The following is a 25477-nucleotide window of genomic DNA, read 5'->3' on the forward strand; positions in this document are numbered from 1 at the left end:
AGTAAGCTGGAATAGGAGTAACGTGTTACACTGTAGCAAGATCGGAAAGTAATAAGAACCTTGAGACAATATCTACTCACCAGGGACATTTAGAAGTGCCACCTCACAAACATGTCGGAACAAAAACAACTGCAAAACTAAATCATAATTACAATTTGATATGAGTGTTATCAAGGTACTCGTTTAAAATAGTAGATAGTAACATTAAGGTCTGATATTATTGTAGTCGGTCTTGATAATGTCCATTTGTCATTCTTTTCCTGCGCCTTCTAGGTATGGTTCTTCCGGTAAGCACCCGATGAAAAGATCCACATTTCCGTCCGTATTGACGTTAGATGTTTTCACATCGACATTTTGATAGCCGGAACTCCATCTTTGTTCCCACCAGTTCACATAAAGAACTGCGAACTGGCACAATACATACATACATACATACATACATACATACATACATACATACATACATACATACATACATACATACATACATACATACATACATACATACATACATACATACATACATACATACATACATACATACATATATACGTACATACATACATACATTGGTTACAAAACGAAGTCCAGGTTTCTTGGTACACTTGCAAACTTATCAAGAACTTCTTCGTCACTAACTATACTGTCTCTGTGGATAGAGAGTAATGCAAGCTCGTTAAGCCTACTTTCAGATGTGCTGTTCCTTAAGTAAGTCTTCAGTCTCCTTAGGCTAGAGGAAGTTCTTTCTGCGGTTGCGATAGAAATAATAATAATAATAATAATGTTATTTTATTTACGTCCCACTAACTACTTTTTAAGGTCTTCGGAGACGCCGAGGTGCCGGAATTTAGTCTCGCAGGAGTTCTTTTACGTGCCAGTAAATCTACCAACACGGGGCTGTCGTATTTGAGCACCTTCAAATACCACCGGACTGAGCCAGGATCGAACCTGCCAAGTTGGGGTTAGAATGCCAGCGCCTTAACCGTCTGAGCCACTCAGCCCGGCTGCGATAGAAACAGGAAGAACTGCGAGTGATTTGAGAAGGGTATAAATGTTGGGGAAGAAAGTCTTGCCACATTGTTCTACAAAACTTACAGCCATTTTTGGTAGATTTGAAGGATTTTCCTGACTCCACTTTTCTTTCCACAACATATACTCACTTTGCACAATCTCTTTATGTGACAGATCTTCTTCGTAGAAACTAAAAGCAGCCTCCAGTGAACAGAATTCTGTTATGATACACAATTGTGGAAGGATGTTTTGTAAGGATGCAACTATTTCCTTGTGAGATTCAAAGCGTTCTTTTAGTGAGTTACAAAAATCGTCCAGGTATGGCACATAAACCGCTACTCAATAGTATTCTTATTCTGTGGTGTAAGGGACGTTTCTACGTGCTGTTTGAAAGCAGCACATTCTTGGAATCTCTTCTTTAATGTCATGTTTGGCAGCGAATGACTTTGCTTGATTATACAAGGCTTTAAATTAGTCATCAGCATTTGCCCTCTCTTTCGATAGAAGATGGAAGACACTCATGACGTTAGTCAAGGCCTGTGGAAGACCTATGTCTTTGTTTTGAAACTGCTCAGATAAGTTATGCTTGGTTGATAGCATCCAGCTCAAAACAAAAAGATTAATAAGAAATGCAAATTGACTAATAGCACTACTTAGAGTGTGAGCCTTAGATGCTGAATCACTTAATTCCTCTTCTATATTGTAAAGGGGGAGAAAGATATGCTCCTAAAAGTTTTTAAATAAAATTACTTAGTCGTGCCTTTCTACCCATCGGGTTTCGCACATTGAAATAATTTTCTGTTTCTTTTGTTCTGGACAACATTCAGGCATCATTGATTTCAATAATTTGTTCTTTTGGCTGATATATGTCAGAATCGACAGACTTATTTTATGACACCCATATAGTTTCTTATAGAGGGTACTTTTTTCGCATCTGACACACATAAATTTAGAGTGTGTGAAGAACAATGTATAGGCCGGGCGCACATTGAGAAGCAGTTGGCCACAGAGCATGGTAGAGCAGAGCAGGACTGCGCGCGGCTGACGAGACTGCGAAGTGCATGTGAGCGCACATTGCCACGCAGAGTCTCGTCGGTTTTCAGAAGGAATAAACATGTTTTCTTCAGAGTGTGATATTGCGGCATGCAGCTTAAAGGGGTTTCTTTTCTTATTTTTCAAGCATTCATGATTTTTTCTCATTTACCTTGTGCTGATGACCACGCGACCAGGCGAGTTGGCCGTGCGGTTAGGGGTGCGCAGCTGTGAGCTTGCATCCGGGAGATAGTGGGTTGGAACCCCACTATCGGCAGCCCTGAATATGTTTTTCCGTGGTTCGCATTTTCACAACAAGCAAATGCCAGGGCTGCACCTGAAGGCCACGGCCGCTTCCTTCCCATTCCTAGGTCTTTTCTATACCATCGTCGCCGTAAGACCTGTCTGTGTGCGACGTAAAACAAATTGTAACAAGGTGATCATGCGGTTGTACACTTTAAGACAATCCCTATAGAAACCACCAGTTTACAAGACTGAACAATATTTCCATGTTACGATGTTCGGCGTTCGTATGGACAAAGCAACAAAAGTCTAAATTCATTTTGCCCGGGTGAAAATGGGAAACTACGGAAAACCCTCTTCAGGGCTGCCGACAGTGTTCTTCGAACCCACTATTTCTCGGACGCAAGCTTATAGCAAGGTGACCCTAAACGTACGGCCAACTTCCTCGGTAAATTCATTAATATCTATTTCCGTTATCGTAGCTGGTACGATAAAACAGTATAAACCCCCCTCCCCCCGTGGCACTACAGCTCTGAAGGGCCTTGGCCTACCAAGCGACCGCTGCTCAGTCCGAAGGCCTGCAGATTACGAGGGGTCGTGTGGTCAGCACGACGATTTCTCTCGGCTTTCTAGACCGAGGCCGCTGTCTCACCGTCAGTTAGCTCCTCAATTCTAATCACGTAGGCTGGGTGGAGCTCGAACAATCCCTCAGATCCAGCTAAAAATTCCTGTCCTAGTCGGTAATCGAACCCGGGGCCTCCGGGTAAGACGCAGGCACGATAAAACAGTAGAAGACATAAATGTTCGGAAATTGCATTCTCGTGTAACTTTTGTTTCGTAGTTTTCAGTAATAGGATCAGAGAGAGAGAGAGAGAGAGAGAGAGAGAGAGAGAGAGAGAGAGAGACAGGGAGAAAGCATTTATTTACAAATGTACTGCTAGTTGCCACAAGACACGTCTACTAAAATAAATTAAGATTGACAATCTATTGTGAACACGTTTTTATTTGACAAGACATGGTAAATTATTTTCTTTCCTTATTTCTTCACATAAATATGATGGTAGATGACGGCTACGGAGTCGGCGATGATGATCTCCATAATCAACATTAGATCTCGACGTGAAATACCCAATGTTACGAGAACTTAGGTCACGGATTGTTACATAGATATTCGAGAATTACATTTTAGGCCTTCCACTAAACTACCACTGTACCCAGCGTGAATAAAGTTCTTTATAGTCTAGACTGTAGTTCATTATGCCCCGAATTTACATAACAGAAATTAAAATTAAAAACTGCATTGTAGTCCACATAGTACAAAACCTGGTAAGACCGAACGATTGTGGTAATTTTCTCCTCCATTTCTCAACTACGTGGTACGTGCGCAGGAAACTGTGTTTCGAAGACTGCGCGTGGTAGGCGGAAGTAGGTGCAGAACCGGCCTGCTCTGCTCTGTCCTGCCCTGTCTGTCAACTTGCGGTGGTGCAATGTTTTATGTGGATTACAAACATCTGCTCTGCGCTGCGCTGCTTTAGCTGCGTCCCAATGTGCGCCAGGCCATATACAGGGCCAACGGTAGCTTTTCTTCGATGGAAGCTTGTACTCTTCTGAATTGCCCGCTCGTCGTGGCAGCACCATCGTACCCTTGGCCTCTCATTTTGTTTAGGTCAAGCCCTAATGTTGTTGTTGTTGTTGGTCGTGATGCTTATGGGCTTTGTCGAACACATTTCATCCAGTATATACTCTCTGAATTGTGAAATAAAGGAATGAGAGTTTAAAACCTCAGACTTGGAACTACTATCTTGGATTTCATTCAAATGGGTGACATAACACTATATTTCACTAGAACAATCCGTAATCGTGGCTTGCGCAACATCACTGAGACAGAAAACGAAAAACTTTCGCCCCTGAAAACACTTCGTCGTGAAGGACACACATGCTAATAATCCAGAAAATCACTCTCAGTTAACACTCTTAGTGACTTGGCATCGAGTTCGAACTTGAACACTCTTAACATCTGTCAATATAATACACTACGCAACAGTAGAGGAGCTCTGAAGACAACACCTACAAATGCACATTTAGTAAAATCTTGCGTAACTCCTGTACATGTGCGGTCTCTCCAATATCAGTCAGACATTCCTAAAAAGCGACACTGAAGAATACGGCATAAATCCTTTACTAGATAGGGAAAAACTGATGTCTGAAAATTTCACAGATATAACAATGCTCAGTAGAGATCGACGAAAACGGAATATTCCAGCTTGTTCTAGAAAAATCAGTAAGCACGATAGTTACACCCAGTCACTGTACTCAAAAGGAAACTGCAAATATCACTTTCGTAGAAAACATACGATTATCGAAACGATAGAACTTTCCAGAATGTGCACTGAAGATAGAGTCGTAAAGAAAGTCTCGAATATTTGTAATAGTAAAAGTAACATGGAACCGAGGTGGAGTGGCTCCGATCCAGGCGGCGTACTAGGCCCGAATGCCGTCGTCTACCAAGCCCTAATGTTGACAAGGTCTCTAATATTTAGTTGGCCAAACCTGCTCCATTGACGTCATAAATGGGGACATATGTCAGAAAATCTTCTCTGATTTTTAAAGTTTGGTCCTCTACATAAGGTACACAGGGAGAAAATTGTTTGATTTGGCTGATGTCAGTGGTTTCATCTGCTAAAATCGAATAAAAACAGTCTTTTTGACATTTTTTTACAATATTTGATTGCATTTAGTGACCGAATGTGTTATTAAGTTCATTCTGAAAGAAAAAACTTGTGTACATCGTCTTCCCACCACTGGTCGTTAACTATTGGTCTTTAAAAACATTATCTCCACTGTTGGCCCGGTATATCAACAACGATCGAAAATTCCCATCATTTTGGTCTGGTTCTTCAAGGCTTATTCATTATTTTGGGTGGCCCCAGCTCCCCCCTTATACGTTACCCTGCACGGCTATTTCTGAAATCGAGACTCCTGCCGCTCCGTACAAGCATTATTTTTACTTTCAAAGTGTGCAGCAAGGAATCCAGTAGGCCGAGTGTTGGACTAATATCTGCAAGACAAGATAAAGAAAAAAAAGAAGAAGAAGCACCTTAAGCGTCGAGACAAGTGATGTAAACAAATATGAAATTCTAACCTCTATTATACTTCGTCCTGTTTTTATACTACATTACCTATTGTTTTTGAGTACGGTACCTACATTCGTTATATTGAACACTAAGAATAACATTTCGTTTAGTGGCTTTTAATTATGGCGAGTGTTACTGAAGAGACGAAGAGGCCTCAGTTTGGTAATAGGTATTTGGAAGATGAACAAGACGTATTCAAACAGAATGCTTGGTAGGAACCGTATTTTCGTACTAATGTTTTGTCCTAAGTTACATTTTGTTGTGAAGTCGCCTCAGAAATTGCTCGTGGTACTGTGTCACATAAGGTTCAGAAAGAAACCGCAATATGGTACAAGATATTTAAAGGATCCCACTAGAGTTTTTGAGTTTAATGCCTGGTATGTTGTAATTTGCTAGTAAGAAAATATCGTGTTGGTATAATTTACCATGTCACTATTGTTCTGTGTAGAGGACTATTGAACTTGACTGGTTGCACCTGCAGGTTCTTGGTTTATTCTTCCTTCTCCATACCTAATCCTTGTTACTTGGATTCTGATTTCCGCCATAAGACTGATTTGACATTGTGTACTGCACATAAATAGGCTACATGTCTCTCATAGATAACCGAAGATTATACTGTATGTGACCTGTATTTTTATTATTAGTTTTAAGTTTGTTATTGGTTTAACGTCGCACATCGATATAGGATTAGGAATTGAGCTACCGTGGCTTTAATCAAAGTACAGCCGCAGCATTTGGCTGGGGTGAGGAAGGGAATCAGCGGAAAACCATCTTAAGTGCTGCCGACGGTGAGAATCGAACCCACCATCTCCCGAATGCAAACTCACAGTTACGCGACCCTAACCGCACGGCCACCTTGCTCGGTGGGCCTTTATTTAAAGGTCTGTGTATTATTGAAGAACTTTATGGCGTTCTTTTTTCATAAATATGGGCATATAGGTTGGTTGAAATAAGAAAAATGTGTTAGACAAGAAGCCTGATTTTACAACGGGTGGTAATTTTGTTTTATGTATGGTTTCTTCAAGATGATTTATGCACTGTGTAACAGTCTTCTTTGATCTTTTAATTCTGTGCTGTTTAATAAGCTATATAAAAATATTACATCTTTTCAGCAGATTCATTGTGACGATGTGATTAAAATTTCTTGACCTTGTTATTAATTTTTTGCATTACATTGTGACTGATGTTCATTGATATACCACCGGACGAGTTGGCCATGCAGGTAGGTCTGCGCAGCTGTGAGCTTGCATCCGAGAAATGGTAGGTTTGAACCCCACTCTCGGTGGCCCTGAAGATGATTTTCCGTGTTTTCCCATTTTTACATCAGGCAAATGCTGGGGCTGTACCTTAATTAAGGCCATGCTGGCTTTCTTCCCACTCCTAGGCCTTTCGTATCCCATCATCGGCATAAGACCTGTCTGTGTTGGTGCAACGTTAAAAACAAATTGGATCTCTACGATTGATCTACAAGTGCAACTGCTGAGGCTGATTTCTGTCTTGGAAGCTTTCATTTGTGAACTAGAACAAACTTTCTTACTCGTACTTGAGCATACCTGGAAATCAATATTTCTTTTACTATCTGATATTTTCCATGTATTAAATTCTGTTTGGGACATATAGCATCAACTTGCATTCAGGAGATAGTGGGGTTGAACCTCACTGTCGGCAGCTGTGAAGATGGTTTACCATGGTTTCTGATTTTCATATCAGGCAAATGCTGGGGCTGTACCTTAATTAAGGCCACAGTCTCTTCCTTTCCACTCCTAGCCCTGTCCTATTCCATCATCTCTGTAAGGCCTGTCTCTGTCGGTGCGATGTAAAGCAAATTGTAAAATAATTAATGCAGTGTTACTGTTAGAAATTCTAATATTGCTCATTCCATGATAATGTGGAGTTATGGAGATGTATTATTTGATTCAGATTCCTGCGTGGACTTAACTCGATTGTACTTTTACAGATATAAATATATTCTTCCACAGTTGCCGTTGAGGATGTAAATGATCAAACTGCAATATTAATCGAACTGTTCTTTCAAGTAAAGTTATTCTTCCATTTGCCCTTGGAACAAAGGTCAGCATGCTAACAATTTAGCTATGAAGCCAAACAGGATAGGAATGAATACAGTTGAGTATTTTGAGCAGGGTTTGTTAGTAGGGGCATGTGATGTGAAAGGAGGAAGTCAGGTTCCCTAAGAAACTAATGGATACTGGAGTGGAGGTAATGAGAACAGAAGGAGAAGTAGTTGAATATTAGGTGCTCTAGATAGTAATTTGGATAACGGGTATGTATGAATGATTATATACAACATGCTTCATCATCTTCTGTGTTAGTTATTACTAGAGTTGATATTTTGTTAATTCACAGAGAATTACAGGCTGAATATCAGATTGTCTTATTTAGTATGTCATGGACTGATGACGGTATAATATAGTATATTTATTCTTCCATCAAATCAAATATTATTATACAAAGTATAATTTGATACTGGATATGTCTTAAAGCTATATGATGCCAAATACAGTAGAGACAATACGCGACACTTCCGGATTTAGTCTTATTAAAATGGAAGACAAGTCGCAAGTGGCGCTCCTAGTGGCGTGACCTGAAAATTCACGCTAAATTCAAATATCAATGGAAATATATATACGGAAATGGATAAATAAATTAGGTCTAGAAAGAAAGTGTTACTAAGATATTAACTTCAAAGTTGCTACAGGAATTCTGCATAAATGAATGAAGAATTATTTAACAGGTTATTATTTAAAGACTGAAATTAGACATATAATCAAGATGTGAAATGGACTGCTGTGAAAGGGCTTGATCTTTCATTTATGCATTACTTTTTTTAGCTTTAGCATTCCTGCCTGAACGTTTGCGGCTAGATTTGTGTTTTTTCTCATTTAAAAGTATTGTATCATCACATTAAAACACTTGTCAACAAAAATATTGGCACTTTCCTTACACACATGATTCAGTGAATTTACATTTAAGAGCTGGACAATTTTCCTTTTATTAGCCTCAAAAACATTCAAACTTTCCCTATAAGCAATACTTGCCATAATGCCATTACATTAGGGTAAAGCAAATTTGCAACATATTTTCAACAAAATATGTACATTTCTTAAATCACCCATATTTTCTTCAGTGCTTGACAACCCATTATGGCATTCCAAATGGGGTAACTTGGAACACAACCAGCCACACACATATGCATATGTATTTTCCTGAATTAAATCAAACCCACAGATCACACGTACAACACCAAATCGGTATTGAAGGTTAACTGCTGCGCAGTACAATAAAATAGGCTTATTATATTTTAAGCCAGTTAAAATAACGGTCGCGCAGGTCAGAAGTTTCGGAAGTACTATAAAAATCTTGTGCCATTTGAAGAATATATATGCAAACACAATATTTACTTACATTTTCTTGTCACGAGGGAAACGGAAGAAAGATCGCAAATCCTTCTGCGCTTCATAGTTATTGCAGCCAAACACAGCACATATCTTTCCACTCATATTGAGAGGAGATATAAAGGAATGACACACGCTACTATTTACTTATGTCAACTTAATGCAAATGCATAAATAACGCCAAAAACTTCACAAATATACATGCTCTTATGACAGAATCAGTAACTCTCAGGTCACTCTGCTAGATAGAGCTCTAATCGCTGTCTCTCGATATCTTGCAGAGTGTCGCATATTGTCTCTACTGTATTTGATGATACAAAACAAATAAATTGTTATCTACAATTAAATTATTATGAACTAATAAATCATTCCATATAACAATTCACTATGTACATTTTATATTCTAATCTTGTAATTACAGTACCTACTAAATAAACTTTACGTCTTATTTACCTATCTCTTTACGGAATAAAAACAATGATATGCCAGATATGCCTTTAATAACCTTTCAGATGTTTTTATTTTGGGGGCAAATTTGATGTACTGTGTTAGTTTATTGTATATTTTGATTCATATGTGCAATGCTCCTTTTTGATATGTACTTGTATTTGCATGTAATATATGAATGAATGTTTTGTTTGTGCCTTGTGTTATGGTCATGAATACAGCTATTCATATTTAGGGAATTGTCTTTATTCATTAAATTCTTTTTAAAACGCTGAATACTTTCAAAGATATAGATACAGGGTAATGGGAGGAAGTTTAAGGTCTTGAATAGAGGTTTGCAGGATTCTCTAGTTTCAACATTCATCATAATTCTAAGTGCTCTTTTTTTGAATTCTGAAAGTACCTAAAATATCTGGCGACATACCCCAAAATATTACTCCTTATTTTAAATGCGCATGGAAATAAACAAAGTATGCATTTCTTAAAGTTATCATGCTTGTGCAAGATTTCATAATACGTAAAGCAAAAACACATTGTGCTCAGTTTTGAATTTAAATACAGTATACGTTTATTCAACTTAAGATCATGCTGAATCTAAATTCTGAAAATTTTTCTTTTTAGCTTGTTTACTATTTGGTGGTCATTTAAAATTATATTTTGAGTTGCAGGTTTTCTGTTCTGAGCGGTATGGAAATTAAGTGATACTGTTTTTCCATAATTTATTATTAGACGATTATTTCGAGACCATTCAGATAATTGTTCTGCAACAGCATCCACAGATTGCTGCAGAGCCTCATTTGTTTGACACTTTTATTAAAAGTGTGGTATCATCCACAGACAAAATGTTCTCATATGACTCAATAATCTGTATTATGTCATTTATATGTTAAAGAAATAGAAGATGGCCCTGGACTGACCCCTGTGGAATTCTAAATTTGATAGTACCCTCATCAGATAACTGTTCAATTAAGTGGAGTGTTTCCACCATAATTTTATTTTAAGCTCACAATTTGTTTCCATCTAACTAGAAATGATTCAATCCATTTATTGGCTACGCCCTTAATACCATATTGATTTACTTTTGCAGGAAGGATTGTATGTCTTACAATGTCAAAAGCCTTTGACAAATCCAGAAATATGCCAGTTACATTTACTTGTTGTCAGTTAGTTTTAATATATCATAAATTAATACATTCATAAATGGCCATCTGTTGACGTCCCATTCCTGAATCCATGCTGTGAATTTGATAGTACATTATTATTATTATTATTTTTTGTTTGTAAAACTTACTAGTCTATTACACATTATTTTTTCAACTAATTTTGAAATGCCAGTTAGTAAAATAATTGGTTGTTAGTTATCTAATTTATCACTTGGCCCTTTTCTACGTACTAGAATGACTTTAGAGAGTTTTAATATTTCAGATGTTCCTTTAGAAGTGAGCTATTACACAAATGTGTTAATGAATAAATTATATTTTTAGTACATTTCTTTAAAATTACATCAGGGATGCCATCGATACTAGTATAGAATTTAGGCTTTAGTTCCTTTATAGTTATTTGTACCTCATCCAATGTGACATGATTTAGAAACACAGATTCACAGCATGAATTTGTCTTATTATTAATTGTTTGAGTACCTAGATGGTAGGTTATAAACTTCATTTTCCTTGTCCGTATTGAAGACCTACTTGTGATACAATTCCTTTAGTTTTACTAATTGCCACCTTTTCAATACAATAAAAATATATTACAAACTTAGATATTTATTATGATGTTTACATGGTACATGTTTCGCTCCTTTTCGTGAGCATCATCAGTCAAACTATCATTAATCTAAGACTGTGTAAGATCATAAAACAATTCTTTTGTTTCAGGATTACTCCTATAAAACTAATTGACAATCTTATAACATTTTAAAAGTCACAAAACAATAAAATTATGTCTTAAGTTAACATTTTTTGTCTAAAATCTTCTTCAGTCCAAACATTTTATTGCCGACACTCATCCAGTGAACATCTTTTAAAATTGTTTAAAAATAAGAATAAAATAAAAAACTTTTGAAATCTGGCTAGTTGTGTTGATTCCCGTTGCTAAACTTGTATAATTGTCATTAAAACTTCATAACAGTATAGAATATTTTCTGCAGTTGATAATTGTCATTATGGTTTTATGATCTTACACAGTCTTAGATTAATGATAGTTTGGCTGATGATGCTCACGAAAAGGAGCAAAACATGTACCATGTAAACATCATAATAAATATCTAAGTTTGTAATATATTTTTATTGTATTGAAAAGGTGGCAATTAGCAAAACTAAAGGAATTGTATCACACCTAGATGGTGTCGCCGCAGTAACTTTATAGGAATCTCAAAAAAATACTTATTGAATGTATTTGCAACTTCTTCTGGGTTCTTAATCAGTTTATTATCGCATGTCAGTGTGATATTTTGATGTATTATTACAGTGTTTCCTCTTTCATTATTATGTCCCATATAGCACTATTGTTATTAGATGATCTGGCAATGAGTTTATCAGTATGCATTTTCTTTGCTAGTCTTATTACTTTCCTTAATATGTTGGTGTATTTTTCATAGTATATGTAGAATTCAGGTGTTGTATTGTTGTGTGTAACTTGTACTATCTGCGCACTTTTTAGCGATAGATTTACACTCTAGTGCTGAATCGGTCGACTTCGGTTATCTTCGAGATTCGTATTGGCAACCTTTGAAACACAAACTAAGTATCGCTTATCATCGCTATGCGACATCTGGCGTACACTTCAAGTACTCATACTGTCGTTGTTTACACAGCAAAGCCAAACTATAGAATTCATGCTAGGAACACGTTTCGCATCGGGAAATGTTATATAGTAGTATATATTGTGTGTGTGACACAGTTGTTGGCTTAAGATAATAAAGGTTTAGAAAATTCATATCAATAGATCATATTATCGATTCAATTCAGATTTCATTTCCATTCAGTTGGCAGTACTACCGGAACTGGCAGTGCTCCCTTCTTACTGCCTGCTGTCATACGATTCCATTGCACATTCATGGATTTTCCCTTTATCAACATCATCCTCCCATTCTTTGAGGTGTTGAAACTACTTCTCTCAAAAATCTGTGCTAATTCGCTATCAACTGAATCGTCATCTGTTGTGAGTCATTCAGAATTCTTATTAATTAAAAGATTAATTTACATCAAATATGCTGATGGCATGACACCTTTACACTGTCTTGTCATATAGGATATGGAGATTGGTTTGTGCTTGTCCTTGTCCCTTTTGCTATTGCTCCCTCTTCCAAAGCTAAATTGTCTTCATGTCTCTCCTATTATGTGTTCCTGTTCATGATTCCTCCTGTGGAGGGGGGTGGTAGAAACATCCATGCTATCCCCTGCTTGTCATAAGAGGTGACTTCAAGGAGTCCCGGGGGCTCTTAACTTAGGAACATGGGTTGGTAACTGTGGGGCCCATAGGTGATTCCTGGCAATGCTTTCATTTGTGCCAGGCTCCTTAGTTTCATCTATCGTAACCAACCTCCCCTGGTGTACTCTTGTTCTTTTTCTTACGTCGATGGTATTAGGTTTGCAAGACCCAGGGAGTCTTTCATTTTCATGGCCTTTGTCTTACTTTGGCTGAAATCTTCATTTTTCAAAGTGTCGGACCTCTTCCATTTTCTTTCCCCTCTGATAAGTATTAATAAAGGATGGTTGCCCAGTTGTAATTCCTCTTAACACAATAATCACCACCACCAACCACGATGTGTTCATATTCCTGTCTTTCTATACTGTATGTCACTTGATCTATTACTTGTTCATTCCTTTCTGTTACTTGTACTTAAACCCGAGCTCGATAGCTGCAGTCGCTTAAGTGCGTCCAGTATCCAGTATTTGGGAGATAGTAGGTTCGAACCCCACTGTCGGCAGCCCTGAAAATGGTTTTCCGTGGTTTCCCATTTTCACACCAGGCAAATGCTGGGGCTTCTGCCTTAATTAAGGCCACAGCCGCTTCCTTCCCACTCCTAGCCCTTCCCTGTCCCATCGTCGCCATAAGACTATCTGTGTCGGTGCGACGTAAAGCAACTAGCAAAAAAAAAAAAAATGCTTAAAAACATCTTGCAGTATTCAGTTATTGGATTCACATAACAAGGACATTTTACTGCCTAGTAAAGCAATGTCAGATATCAGAATATCTTCGTGGAACACTTATTTTGTTATTGTTCATTCATCAATCCCAGTTCTTCCACGTCCATTTCTTCTTGGACTTTGACAAGCTCCTTTCTGCCTCCCAACTTCACTAGGAGATATTAAGGGGTCATAACAGGGGTCTTCATGTAGGAAATGTAAGATAAGAAGAAAATCAGAAAAATAGGCAAAAGTAATGTTTGATGATATAGAGATTCTCCTTGTCCTTTTGTGTTTCCATGTGGATCCCTGTCTCTTCTTTGTTTTGCTCCTGCTTCCTACACTGATCTGTCATCTTTATCCTGTTATGTAATCATTTTTGTGTCCTTTTACATATGATTTGTCTTTGAAACTTATATAATGTCATATAAAGTTATATAACAGATCCTCACCTAGTTATCATATTTACTTGCATAATTTCCTCCCTCTTTCTTCTAACCTTAAAAAATGGAAGTGGAAGGGGGAATTATGCAAATTTAATTTTGAGTCTAATATACAGATGGATTTCTACAACTTTCTCAGTATGGTCCTTCTGCATTTGCTGGCATCCAGATGTCTTTTTTCAAAGGTTGTTCCTCTTCATGAATCTATGCAACCACCCTCTGTTTGCTTTAAATAGTGAAATTCCTATATTGCTTTTCTTCGTAATCTCCAATGAATTATTTCAGCTGTTTTTGAGAAACTGAATGAATAGCTATTGTTTCTTAATCCAGTTATATATTTTAATGGTTCTTTTACAGTTTCTAGTACCAGCCTGAAATGATAAGACTGTCCTTTTGGTACACTGCAACTATTCCTTTTGTTTATAGCACTAGCATACATATGGTGACTCTACACAGAACTCACATCTGTCCTCTTGGTACACTGCAACTGTTCCTTTTGTTTATAGCACTAGCATACATATGGTGACTCTACACAGAACTCACATCTGTCCTCTTGGTACACTGCAACTGTTCCTTTTGTTTATAGCACTAGCATACATATGGTGACTCTACACAGAACTCACATGCTGCAAATGCAATCACTGTTAATTTAAACTGTGTGTTGTATCTCCTCTTTTTCACCCATTACTAAAAAATAGTTAATTCAGAGACTGGTGTATCTTATAGGCCAAGTGTACATCTCTTATGTGGTTACCACAGCATGCTTGCAACGGGTGCATAGACCATTTGCTGAGGGGTCCTGTAATGTAGGTTTTCCACATATGCTACTCATTTGCCACCTATAAACTGATGAACAGCCATTGATACAATAAATGATTTCAAAAAACCACATTTTGCAAAAATAAATAAATAGAAAAGACATCGATGATGGAAAACTGTACTATTCATGGTGGAAAACTATGCAAAATGTTGTGTTTTCTCCAAATTTCCTTTTCAAAATTAATGGTGGGGAAATCACATGGGTAAACATGGTTACTTCATACAAACTGTTGCCAACTATTCTCAGTTACTAAAGTGCTCTTTCTTTATTAACATTGATCCTTTCACAGCCCGCACTTGTAGACATGATATGGACTTTTGAAATTATGCCTTATCAAGAAAACAAGGTGAAACTCTTTACATTTTGCAGAGAACTTTGCTCTGCGTCTTCAGAAGAAAATCTTGACTGTTCATGAGGAAGACTTCTCCAATAATGGAAGTTTTAAATGGTAGTAATAGAAGTGTAAGTGGTACGTTAATTCATCACCAGATGGCTCACTGTACGCGGTACAGCGCTAGCATTCAAAGCAGAAGCTGATGGCACCATCAGAATCGGTCTGGGAGGGAGGGGCATATAATTGGTGTACACACATATGAAAGTATCACTCTGACACAAGCCTGGAATGAAACATCTGGTGATCAGGAATGTACGAATTTGGAAAACACCAAAATGAAATAACAGTAGTGAAAGGGCAGGGAAGAGAACTACCTACATAAATCCTAAATGGCTGGCAACCACATATTACTTAATTGATAGCCAGTGTCACTGTTGAAATTGTTAGGATTTCTAGATATTTCCACAGCTTCCCGTATAATCCTGGACCTGTAGTGTCTAGTGTGGGTAAGAGCTCGAATATCTTGGAACACGACATCATGACCCGATGATAGGGTGTGCTCAGCTATTGCTGATTTTTCTGGCTGGTTGAGACGGATATTTCTTTGGTGTTCCTTGATGTGAGTCCCAATGGACCAGCATATTTGGCTAATGTATACCTTGCTGCAAGTACAGGAAATTTTGTACACCCCATGGTATAATAGTGGGGACAATTTGTCCTTGCTTTTAGCTACACTGTGAGCAATTTTGGTGATGATGCCAAACACAGTTTTTATATTGTGTTTGCAGAGGTCCTTGGCAATTCGGTCTGTGGTCTTGTGGATGTAAGTCAGGTAGGCACTTCCCTTCACTTCTTCTTTCTGTGAGCTTTACTTAGTTGTCCCTCTGGGATTCAGGGCTCTATGAATCTGTACATCGTTGTAACCATTACCCTTGAACGTGACTTTGAGTATGTCCACCTCCTCCTGGATATTTGATGGCTCACAAATTCATGTTGCTCTTGTGGCAAGTGTCGTGAGAATGCCCTGTTTCTGTGCTGGATGGTGGTGAGAATCTGGACGGAGATAGCAATTTGTATGGGTAGGCTTACAAAAGATAGTATGACCTAAGGAGCCGTCTGTTTTCTTTCTTACTAGAATATCCAAGAAAGGAAGGCATCTGTCTGACTGCATTTCCGTTGTGAATTTAATTGAAGGATGTTGGTGATTTAAGTGGTTTAAAAATATATGAAGTTTCTCAGGACCTACTGTTCATACCACAAATGTGTCCTCAACATACCTCCACCAAATCATACAGGTTTGACAGGCGCTGAAGCAATAACCTTCTTCTCAAATTACTCCATAAAGATTGCCCACCCCACAAGAAATAGCTCGAAGTCATGCAGTGGTGAAATAGCTTAGTAATGTCCTTATGGAACAGATGCTCGATGAGAGACATGACCGAGTCAGTCGGCACTTTAGTGAACGAGGACTCCATATCGAAACTCACCAGAACTGCATTAGGTTGAAGGGTTATGGTTAACAATTTATTGACGAAGTACAGAGTCCCTAACGTATGATTCAGTATGTCCTATATATGGCTGAAGCAATTTGCTTAGGTATTTAGCCAAAGCATATGTAGGAGAAACTATTGCACTAACAGTTGGTCTGGGGGGAATGTCTTCTTTATGGATTTTAGGAAGTCCCCTTTCCAAATTGAAGTTTGCCTTAAAAGCTTCACAGTACTGTTGGACACATGAGTGGTAGAGTCACGTGAGCTCAGTCTGTAAACAGGCTCCGACAACATGTTCAAGATCTTGTTCTTTACTCGTTGGTGTCCATTACCACCGTCACATTACTCTTATCAGTTTAGAGAATGGTCAGTTCAAGGTCATCTTTAAGTTCTTTCAGAACTCTTCTCTTGACTCTAGTTAAATTATCCACGGGTACATCAGTAGACCTTATAAGTCTCACACATTTCTGTCATAATTCCTGAGCTTCATCCGTAGGTAGTTTGTGGAAGTAATTATTTCCGTGTGTCCAACACCACTGTTATGCTCTTAAGGCAATCTTCAGTTTTGTTAGAGGAGGCTAAATAACTGACTCCGAAGGACACATTGCCACCTAGATTAAATTTGTGTGAGATATTTTAAGATATTGTTTTTAAATGTGTTGTTGTTGGTTTAGTTCAGTTCAGTTTATTGTGCGAATCATGGCCCTTTTTCCTAATTCTGTTAAGAAGTTGTTTGGTATGTGTAGGGATAATGTTACTTGGGACGCTGATCAAGAGGAATATGCAAAGAACAAAGTGAAGGACAATTCATCAGTCTTAGCTGACAGTGAAGAGAAGGAAGATTATGAAATTAATGCAGCCAAGTATTGGGATGCATTTTATGATATTCATCAAAATAGGTAATTTATTCATTATTAGATAAAGTTTAATAACTATAACAAATGTTTTATCAGTTATTAACAATTCTGGTACTCTTCCTTTCTTCCTTTCTTTTTTTTTTAAAGGTTTTTCAAGGACAGACATTGGTTATTTACAGAGTTCCCTGAGCTTGCCTCGCAGACACTTGATCCTGAGATTCCTGTAAGTGTGCACTGCACACCTGACAACCATAAGCATGATAGTGAAGTTGGAAAAAAGAAAACTATTCTAGAAATTGGTTGTGGTGTTGGAAATACTGTATTTCCTATTCTGCAACTCAACAGTGATCCCAATTTATTTGTTTATTGCTGTGATTTGTCAGAAAAGGCTATCGAGATATTAAAGGAGAACCCAGATTATGATTCAAAGAGGTAAGTAAGAGCTTGTGTAATGTGCAGTTCATATGCTTCACTTTGTTTTTGAGCTTTGATGGAACAAATTCCACAAATATTTTTGCTATATTTTGCACACATCATACCTACCAACCCTTCTGATTTACACGGAAACTTTCCGTTTTTTAACTCGTCTTCCGATTTTACGATTTATTTTAATTCTTCCTATTTTTGACCAATATAACCTCCAGTACGGTCAATACTCTTCCCGTAGGATAAAGGATAAATTCTTATGTGCTTGTGTAATTTACCTGACCTCATTTTCAAGCGTATTTATTTGATGCTTTCTTTCGCGAGTGTATCGTATGTCGCCTTAGTGTATCGTGTTTCCTGCTCGCTACAGTAGCACGTGTGCTTTACAGCTGGGGATTTGGGACGGCAATCATCCTACAAGCAAGAGAGGCTAACACGCGCTACCGACTCGGTTAATCGGGATGAAAGAATGAGTTTCTTAATGTGTGGTTCGCACACTATTAACATAGTTTCTGTGCGTCATTTTATTGGAGTTGTAGGTCACATGTTTTTTTCTCATGGTTCTGTGCTTTTCCCGGTGTCAAAGTCATATGTTAATAATGTATGCAACATACCAATCTGTTTTGTATGTGATAGTTTCACGTATTTCAGTGCATTTTTGTTCATTCTTACTTCATAATTTTAATGAGTTGAATGAATTTCAGGGAGTTGTGTCGGTGACAATTTCCGCTATTTTCTCTTCACATTATGGCCAAAAAACATAACAAACATTATCTCCAAATGTTAAGAGATACCTATAAAATTAAATTTCCATTCATTTTACAGACTAATAAAAAAACTACTATGCGTTTTGTTGCATGTGTTGGTGTGATATAAATACAGTGGAATCTCAATATCTCAAATCACCTTGGGAGATAAATTTTATTTTGAGTTATCGAAATTTCGAGATATGGAGAATACCGTTTTTTAGCATATGTAGCACATAATTGAATCATATGTATCTACGGTCTTTTACTGAATACTTTTTTTTTTTAACAGTACTTACAAATATACGAAGAAACTCTATTTTACGGCATCACTTTAATTATAACATTTATTACAGTAACTTTTTAGAAGACCGAGCTTGATAGCTGCAGTCGCTTAAGTGCGGCCAGTATCCAGTATTCGGAAGATAGTGGGTTTGAACCCTACTGTCGGCAGCTCTGAAGATGGTTTCCCGTGCTTTCCCATTTTCACACCAGGCAAATGCTGGGGCTGTACCTTAATTAAGGCCACGGCTGCTTCCTTTCCTGTCCCATCGTCGCCATAAGACCTGTCTGTGTCAGTGCAACGTAAAGCCAATAGAAAAAAAAAACCTTTTTAGAAGACAAGATACAGTACATACAGTAGTGAAACAAGCCATATAGCCCTGTTAACACCTTTGGAACAAATCCGTTAGTACCCTCTGTGAGTGGGGGGGACAGACGAAAAATACACCCACGGTATCCCCTGCCTGTCGTAAGAGGCGACTAAAAGGGGCGAGCAAGGGATGATTATATTAGAACCATGAAACTCCTTGTGATTAGTACCACCATGCGGGGAACATCATGGGTCGTGTTTTCCTTGCGCGTAGTACCACTATGTTAGGTAGGCCTACCAATTAGGTTTGTGATTAGTAGCAATAAAGAGGGCGACGTCTATTACAGTACCTGTGATGAGTAACACTATATGAGCGACACCATGGGATGAAAGAACCCATGGTTCTTGCTTGTCTATGATTAGTACCCACTGTATGAGGAACACCACGGGATAGTACGAGTCCCTGTGGTTAGTACACTTAGGTGAAGAACACCATAGGTTTGGGTTGCCTGTCAATGGCGCCCCAATGTGTGAAACACGGTAGGTCTGTAATACATGAGGATGGTTGCCTAGTTGTACTTCCTCTTAAAACATTAATCACCACTAATCACTCTGTAATACAGGTGCGAATTTCATTATCTGTGAGTAGTACCATAATGTGTGGAATACCGTGAGTCTACGCTACTCTTGATTAGTACCGCAACATGACAAATACCATGGTTCTACTTTTCTAGCGATAAGTACCAATATGAGGGGCCCTTGACTTGGATTTTGGACTTCTCTCGACTACAAGCATCATCGATTCAGTATTGTGCTATAGAAGCAGTCCCTTGGTCAGTAATACTATTGTTTTCGCCAGCTTCTGTGCATGTGAAGCACTGTGGGTCAGTTCCACTGATCGAGCTCGATAGCTGCAGTCGCTTAAGTGTGGCCAGTATCCAGTAATCGGGAGATAGTGGGTTCGAGCCCCACTGTCGGCAGCCCTGAAGATGGTTTCCTGTGGTTTCCCATTTTCACACCAGGCAAATGCCGGGGCTGTACCTTAATTAAGGCCACGGCCGCTTCCTTCCACTTCCTAGGCCTTTCCAATCCCATCGTCGCAATAAGACATATCTGTGTCGGTGCGACGTAAAACAAATAGCAAATAAAAAAGGTTCCACTGACCGTTTTAAATTCATATCCATCCATTCATTCTTCGTCCTCACGTTTTGAATTGTGGCCAGTGGAGGATTTTGGGTTTTTAATTTGTAATTTCATTTCGTCTCATATCGTACCATTAGGGGCCGATGACCTAGATGTTAGGCCTCTTTAAACAACAAGCATCAATCATCAGTCAAAATCCGTTAGTCTCTTCTGTTTGTTGCGATTAATCTTTCCTCCATTCACGTTGAAACTTCTCGTTAATACCACGCAGCCAAGTTTTGTAAATGGAGCTTGTCAACTGCGACTTCTGGGCTTGCTTCCGTATGAGACCGGTAATTGACACCCGAGAAACAGCGAGGCTTGGCCGATTTTCCGATCACTAGAAGTTCGAGTTTTTCGGTTCCCGTCATATTAGTTCCCAGCTTCAGTGTAACCCTTTCTTTACTTGTTAACTGTTCCTCACAAACCAAAAATGTCGTATTGCACAGTTAATTTTGCACAAAATTCGAATTAGTGTTTTTTTTTGCTTCAAGGGATGAAATGTTTCCTTCGAGAAATTCTTGTAACCGGATTTTGAGTAATAGAGAAATAAGTACACATGAAGAACAGGACAAACGGCCGGAAAATTTCAGTTAGCTGTAGCTTTTCTTTGCATGCGGAAGGCTTCATAATTGGCTTCAGTTTTATGTTGGTTCCAGCTAGTCCAGGCTTTACGCCTTTCTTCTATAACCTCATCACACTTTGTACTCCACCATGGGTGTTTGCCTTTGGTTGATGAGGCAGGGATAGTTTCTTGAGTGGCATCCAGCAAGGCCTTTTGTAAGGCAGGCCATCCTTCTTTCTCTGTATTCTTCCTGAGGGTATCCTGAAAATCACAATCCTCATCGCGCAGTTGCAGAGTGTTGATCCTTGGTATCTTATGATTCCTTTGTAGATTTGGTGTTTTCCTAAAGGGTTGCATATATCTTGATGAGTGAAAGGTAGTGATCAGAGTCTGTGTTGGCTCCTCGTAATACCTTGACGTTCAGTATGTCCATATGATGTTGCCGTGCTATAGCAACATGGTCTAACTGGAATTCACCAAGCATGGGATTTGGACTCTTCCAGGTTTTGGCCTTTCTATGTAGACGTTTGAAGGCTGTTGATTTCAGGACTAAGTTGTACTTGTCACAGAGTTCGATGAGACGTTCTCCATTTCTGTTTGTTCTCTTATGGTCTGGATAATGGCCTACTATCTTCCGGTACTTCCACTCCTTACTGACTTGTGCATTGAAGTCTCCCATGAGTATGATGGAATGATGGGAAGCAATCTTATCTAGAATTTCTTCTAAGGTGGCCCAGCATTGTTCTACATTTTCCAGGTTTGAACGGTTTGTGTCAATTTACGATTGTGTATGCTCTATTACGAGAACTAAAGGATAACGAGGAGGTCCTTCCGTTAGGTGAAGTGAAATCTAAAATATGGTCAACCATCTTGTGGTGTACCGGAAACCCAGTACCAAATTGTGGAAGTGTCTTGATAACTCTTTCGCCAGGTTTCCCCTTCTAGATTCTGTACACTCCGGAATCTATCGTATCCTCATCGGGAAACCGAGTCTCTTGTAGCGCTGCTATCATAACCTTGTACTTTTCCAGCACGTCAAGCGTTTCAGTAGGGAATTAATGTTTATTGTAGCAAAGTACTCGATGTTTCTCTTTGGTTGTCGTTTAGCAGAATTAGATTGAAGTGGGAAGCATGAAGGTGCAGGTTTCCCAGAATTCAATGACCTGCTTGCCCCAGACTGTGTGGGGGTGGATTGTTTACCACTTGGGGTACATTTCAATATTCGTCTCCATTCGAGTATTACGAGAGTCAATAAGATGTACAATATTATAGGTTAGGATCCACCTTTCAATACTCCGTAATAAGATGGTAAAAAGTAGTTACAACCTGTTTAATGGGACCGGTTTCAACACATTTTAAGTGTCATCATCAGCCAATTTGCGAAGATCTTAAAACAACTAGCACATTGAATACAGGCAATTCAATGTGCTAGTTGTTTTAAGATCTTCGCAAATTGGCTGATGATGACACTTAAAATGTGTTGAAACCGGTCCCATTAAACAGGTTGTAACTACTTTTTACCATCTTATTACGGAGTATTGAAAGGTGGATCCTAACCTATAATATTGTACATCTTATTTCTCTATTCAATACGGAACAATAATGAAGTTTTTAACTTTAAATATTACGAGAGTCGTAATGGTGGTTATGTAAAAGGTAATGGGTTTTTAACTATGAACGTTGTAAGCCTTGAAGCCACCAGCACTGATCGGCTCACCGATCCAGTTTCCCGCTAGGATTGGTTACCCAACCTTCCACTGGGTTGCTCACTTTAACAGGGACACCTCTTGTTGGTTACATGCTGGAGTTGGAGTGAAAGAGGCTAAGTTGGGTTCTCTTGCTGAACCCAATATGTTATAGTTGCAGGTGACAAGCAACGACGCATTTCACTCCCATTTGCCCAGAGCCATGTGATAACAAAAGCCACATGGACTCCTCCCAGGTTAATTCCTGGGATCTTCCTTTATTTATTTCTTTCTTTCTTTCTTTCTTTCTTTCTTTCTTTCTTTCTTTCTTTCTTTCCTACATTGGACCACTCTAGTCAGTTATACAAAGAATTTCTTGATTTCCTATCACCCTCCCATTAGACCTTTTATTGATCTTGGTCTGTAGCCTGGTGTGTGTGTCTGGAAGTATCTTAAAGTTTTTTTTTTTGAGATAGTCTATTGTTATTTGTAGTTCTTTAATATCCTTGGTAATTTCTGTGATCCATTTAATCTTGGTCTTGCTATTCCATAATTTTTCAATTATTCTTCTGCTTATTCTAGTGTCAGGTGTTCTGATAAGATGTCTAAAGAATGATATATGTTTTTCCCTAATCGTGCTCAATACTGGTTCATTTTCCTTATAAACTGTTTTTATTTGATGCTATTCTCCATTGTTCATTAACTTGATACTGTTTATTTATGCATGCTCTAATTATTCTTCTTTCTGTCTTAAGGAGCCTATTTTGTCTGTTTCAGCTGTATTAGTAGTTTTAGAAATGGCTTCACTAGCATAAGTTATTTCTGGCTGTGTGACTGTTTTATAATGTCTTAATTTTGCTGCTATTGGTAAGCTTTTTTTTATTGCATGTAGTCTTGGGAATATAATTTGCTTTGTTTAATTTATTTATTCCGTTATGGTAAACTGGTTTCTCATTAAGATTATATGTTTCAGTTTCTCCTAAATACTTAAATTTATTAACAGTTTTGATTTCTTGCCCATCAATTGTTATTTTATTTACCAGTTGGGGATGTGTAAACATGCTCTCAGTTTTTTCAAAGGATATTGTAAGATCTATTTATTGTGCTATTTCCTGTAGAGATTTAATTTGGTGTCAAGTTTCCTGAATATTGTTGGACAATAGAACAAGGTCATCAGCAAATCCTAAACAGTTTAAACTTAAATTTTGTTTGGAGCTTCCAACTTTTATGTTCTCTGGGTTGACCTTGTACCATTTCCTTGTTATAAATTCTAATGCACAATTAAATAGTAATGGTGATAAACAGTCTCCTTGTCTTAAACCTGTTTTAGTCAGAAATGGTTCAGAAACCTCTCCTGTAAACTTTACTTTTGATATGGTATTAGTTAAAGTATGCCTTTGCTGGCAGGACCTAGTGTTTACAGCGCACTGTGTCTTCTGGTATGGGCTACAGCAATTTTTTTTGCTTTTGTTTATCTGTCTCAGCTTTATCCTTGGCTTTGACAAAATGAAAGTGACTTAGGTATGAGTGTTGCTAGTAATGCCATTCCTTATGCAACCAGTCCCTGCTATGAATTGTGTGAAAATGTTGGTTGGTGCATGCATTTCAGTGGCCTTGGCAGACTGATATGTAATAGCAACTTCTGGCCCGGTGAGGAAACAACAGTAAACTACCTCACTCCTCATTTTCCTAGTATGCCTCTTAAGTGTTGCCTAGGCCATCTATGACAGCTAGCTGATGGCGGAGCTGTTGAGGATCCAACCAGCCTTCGGGCTGAGGACTAAACAACATTAGTTAAAGTAAGTTCTATCAGTTTAATTAATTTAGGATGGAGTCCAAAATTCTGTAAATTTTTTAACATTGTTATTATGATGGTAGCGTAATACAAACATAGGAACGGATCAGGGATGAAATGAAGAAGTACTTCAACATGCTGTTAAATGGAGATTGGGGCAACACCACCACGAATGACTGTAGTGTAGGTGAAGTCAAATACAACAAATACCCATTAACATGGCTTGAGGTAGAAAGAGCACTAAAGAGCATGCGAAATGGGAAGTCTCCAGGCTTTGATGATCTCAACTCAGACATGATAAAGGCAGCTGGAATAGCAGGCTTGAATTGGCTATATAGAGTGTTATCAGTGATTTGGGAAAGAAACAAAATCCCAGAAGATTGGAGTAAAGGAGTCATCATCCCACTGTTCAAAAAGGGCAACCGATGGAAATGTGGAAATTACAGAGGCGTCACGCTGTTGTCACACTCACTAAGCTGCTAGAAAAGATAAAACTTAGGAAGATAGTGGAACCTTTACTTGAGGAAGAACAACACGGGTTCAGGAAAGGTGGAAGTACTGTGGATCTTATCTTTGCAATAAAAATGCTGATGGAAAAGTACTGGGAATACAGAAGAAATCTTGTGATTGCATTTGTGGACATTGAAAAAGCATATGGTAGTGTTCTTCAAAGCAAGATATGGGAATGTCTGGAAGACCTAAAGGTGACAAAGTCAAAATGCTATACCCGAAGTGCTACAGCTGTGTCCAGATAGGCAATGGACAATCAAAATGGTTTGAATCAAAGAGAGGTGTCCAACAAGGAAGTGCTCTGTCACCACTGCTGTTCGTGGGTAAGGTCATCAAATCTATCAAGAAAATGGACAGTGAACCAAACGCCCTGATATTTGCTGATGATGTGCTTTTATGGGGAGAGACAGAAGCTGAAGTTCAGAAGAAACTTAATGAATGGAACAACACATTCAAAAAGTTTGGACTGAAGATGAGCAAAACAAAGACAGTGGAAATGACCATCAACAGGGAAGGAACAAGCTCAAATATATTTCTGGAGGAGTTAAAATCGAATCAGCTTCCCACTTCAAGTACCTCTGAAGCACAATCTCGAAAGACAACACTGTTAGGCAGGAAATAC

General features: G+C 38.3%; 1 protein-coding gene across 2 annotated transcripts in view; it reads left to right on the forward strand.

Moving 5' to 3' along the window:
• The first annotated feature begins 5378 nt into the window (after positions 1–5378).
• Mettl2 (methyltransferase-like protein) overlaps positions 5379–25477 on the forward strand; it is a 97933-nt gene continuing 77834 nt past the window's right edge. Inside the window, exons 1-3 of one of the 2 annotated variants that reach the window (XM_067151323.2) lie at positions 5379–5631; positions 17244–17396; positions 17502–17786. In XM_067151323.2, coding sequence (XP_067007424.1) covers positions 5543–5631; positions 17244–17396; positions 17502–17786 — 527 coding nt within the window. In that variant the 5' untranslated portion in view covers positions 5379–5542. The other variant, XM_067151322.2, reaches the window with a different exon arrangement.

This window comes from Anabrus simplex, chromosome 7, assembly GCF_040414725.1.
Source record: "Anabrus simplex isolate iqAnaSimp1 chromosome 7, ASM4041472v1, whole genome shotgun sequence".
Lineage (NCBI taxonomy): Eukaryota > Metazoa > Arthropoda > Insecta > Orthoptera > Tettigoniidae > Anabrus > Anabrus simplex.